This window comes from Limanda limanda, chromosome 8, assembly GCF_963576545.1.
Source record: "Limanda limanda chromosome 8, fLimLim1.1, whole genome shotgun sequence".
Taxonomy (NCBI): domain Eukaryota; kingdom Metazoa; phylum Chordata; class Actinopteri; order Pleuronectiformes; family Pleuronectidae; genus Limanda; species Limanda limanda.
Window position 1 is genome coordinate 722,888 of NC_083643.1, and position 3,375 is coordinate 726,262.

The 3,375-nt window shown below is 47.6% G+C and overlaps 1 protein-coding gene across 1 annotated transcript in view; it reads left to right on the forward strand.

The window, feature by feature from the left end:
• Positions 1-3,375, forward strand: part of cln6b (CLN6 transmembrane ER protein b) — a 4,427-nt gene continuing 1,052 nt past the window's right edge. Inside the window, 7 exon segments of the mRNA XM_061076356.1 lie at positions 1-56; positions 673-787; positions 897-1,083; positions 1,973-2,222; positions 2,478-2,570; positions 2,648-2,770; positions 3,106-3,234. Coding sequence (XP_060932339.1) covers positions 1-56; positions 673-787; positions 897-1,083; positions 1,973-2,222; positions 2,478-2,570; positions 2,648-2,770; positions 3,106-3,234 — 953 coding nt within the window.

Genomic DNA, 3,375 nt, shown 5'->3' on the forward strand with positions numbered 1-3,375 from the left:
ATGCAGCCGAGCGTCAGGAAGAGGCCGAGCTCCGGAGCAGCGATGTTCACCTGCAGGTTCGTGAACTGAGTTCTTCACAGTTCATCCCACCGTTCATTGACTGTCGCAGGAAAACATCCTGAAGCTCAGGTTCCTGCAGCTCGTTCACTTTGTGTCTCTGTTCACATGAGGTGGAAACTCCAGATTATTCAGGCTTCATTTACAGAAGCCGGACGGAGAGGGGAGCTTCAGCACCACCTAGTGGCAAACAGCTAAAACAGTATAAAAAATGTTCAGATCTCATACACAAAAAAAATCAAATTTTTAAATTTTTAAAGTAAAGTTTTGAGACCAGCACAATCAGAAGTGTTTGGTTCTTAGAATTTTGTTTTACATTTGATTTAATTTTGGAACATTCCGTGTATTTTCCGCGTTTCCTCATCAAAGCACAAATGTAGAATGTGACGTAGATGTAGACGTATAGTCTAGTTGTGGTGATAGTATGTTAGATATGTTATATGTTATATGATATGTTGGATATGTTTGTCAGATGAGTCAGTGCTGAGTCAGCACATCCACCGCCCTCAGGACTGTTCCTCGATGTTTAAAGCTCCTCCCCTCTCATCATGCTCCCTGCTGATTGGGCCGGAGCCTCATTTAAAACACACCTGTGTCTTTCCTTGTGTTCTGCAGTCGCTCGGCCAGTTCTGCAGAGTCGGTTCTGCCGAAGCCTCGGTTCCACCTGGACCTCTGGCTCAGCTTCACCGTCCAGAACTGGGTCCTGGACGTGGGCCGACCTGTTGCCACGGTAACAGGACAATGACAGGATCACTCTGTAGTGATGATAATTCATCCTCAAGATGAAGAAGTAAAACTTTTCAATTTTTGTTTTGGTTATTTTTGTTTTCTTTCGGCAGCTCCTCCTCCCAGAGAACCTGTTTCCTCTGAACCGTCCTGGTGCAGCAGAGCTTCTCCACCTCCTCTACAACGTCACGGCTCCGCTCATCCTGCTCAAAGTAACTGCATCAGAACACGTCACACAGAACACGTGACTCAGAACACGTCACACAGAACACGTGACTCAGAACACGTCACACAGAACACGTGACGCAGAACACGTGACGCAGAACACGTCACACAGAACACGTGACACAGAACACGTCACACGGAACACGTGATGCAGAACACGTCACACAGAACACGTTAACACAGAACACGTCACACAGAACACGTGACGCAGAACACGTCACACAGAACACGTTAACACAGAACATGTCACACGGAACACGTGATGCAGAACACGTCACACAGAACACGTGACACAGAACACGTCACACAGAACACGTGACACAGAACACGTCACACGTTAACACAGAACATGTCACACAGAACACGTCACACAGAACACGTCACACAGAACACGTCACACGTTAACACAGAACACGTCACACAGAACACGTCACACAGAACACGTCACACAGAACACGTGACACAGAACACGTCACACGTTAACACAGAACATGTCACACAGAACACGTCACACAGAACACGTCACACAGAACACGTCACACGTTAACACAGAACATGTCACACAGAACACGTGACACAGAACACGTTAACACAGAACATGTCACACAGAACACGTGACACAGAACACGTGACACAGAACACGTTAACACAGAACATGTCACACAGAACACGTGACACAGAACATGTCACCAAAAACACGGAACACGTCACACAGAACACAGAACACGTTAACACAGAACACGTTAACACAGAACACGTTAACACAGAACATATCACACGTGACGCAGAACACATCACACAGAACATGTGACGCAGAACACGTGACGCAGAACACGTGACGCAGAACACGTCACACGTCACACGTCACACAGAACACGTCACACAGAACACGTGACACAGAACACGTCACACAGAACACGTCACACGTTAACACAGAACATGTCACACAGAACACGTGACACAGAACACGTTAACACGTTTCTCTGTTCTCCATCGCAGATGCTGGAGCGCAGTCCCAGGATCCTTCCCGTCCCGGTCGTCCACCTCGGCATCATCTCCATCGTCATGGGAACCAGCTTCCACCTGGTGGCCGACCTCATCAGTCGTCGGCTCGTGTTGATTGGCTACGAGCTGCACCTGTCAGTCAGAGAGAACCCGGTGATGCAGGAGCTCAGGCCCTCCTCATTGGTGGGTACCGGGTCAGACTCCATGATGTCATCAGGAAGAACTGGATGATGATTTGTTGTGAAAATTGTTAACTTTTATCAAACGTCGTCTCCGTGGCAACCTGGTGAATTTCAATGTTTCGCCATGAACAGGAAGTAGTTGTAACTCACAGAGACATAGCGCCACCTACTGGAAACAACCTCAGTTTGCATTACACGCCTGGAAACACATCACATGACCATTCACGTACACGCCTGCACGTGCCGGTGCCAGAAGGAAGCGATGAAGATAGAGATATGAAGAAAAGATGAACGTGACAGAAGTCTTTTTGTTCTGCAGATGGATTTGTTCGAGCTCCTGTTTGGTTCCGACGACTCTCTGGGTCACATGATGTGGTGAGGATCTGAACTCCTTCTGAAGGTCACTTCACGGCTCATAATGAGAAGAGAAGTCCTAACAGTGTGTTCTCCAGGTATGTTCCTCTGTTCCTCGTGCTCCTGTTCTTCTTCAGCGGTTGTTTCTGCCACCGGACGCAGGCGGACAGGATGACCCCGGCGGCCTGGACGCTGCTCCTTCCAAACACCGCCTACTACTGGTCAGACTGCTGTACTGCTGCTAGTGTAACAGGAGGGTGTCGGTTCTGTTCCATCAGGCAGCAAGTGCAGTGTTATTATTATGATTATTATGATTATTATGATTAATTGTTGAAACTGCCACAAACATTTTTCTAATTTCACCCTTGGCAGCTTTGAGCAGAAGCAACTTCACAGCCTGAAGAGACAGATGTTGAATGAATGATTAAAGAAAAAATATCATCTGTAGTTTTTAAAAGTGAACGAGGAAAAAGACAAAACCTGTAAAATGTGAAACAACGACTGATCTCAAGCGTCCAGCAGGAAGTAGATTCCTCTCTCCCTGTGTTCCCGACAGGTTCCTGATGACTGAAGGTCAAACCTTCATCCTCTTCATCTTCACCTTCTTTGCAATGACCGCCACAGTGATGCACCAGAGGGGGCGGGGCCTGGTCCCTGACAGTAACGGCCTCTTCATGCTCAGCAGGTGAAGTCATGGGAACAAACACACAAACTGGTTTTCAGACTGAAACCAGGAGAGGCCCTCAGTCAGTAATGTGATTAGTCAGTAACACCTGAGAACGACCTCATCCATTATTACAGACACGCAGAGACACACACACACACA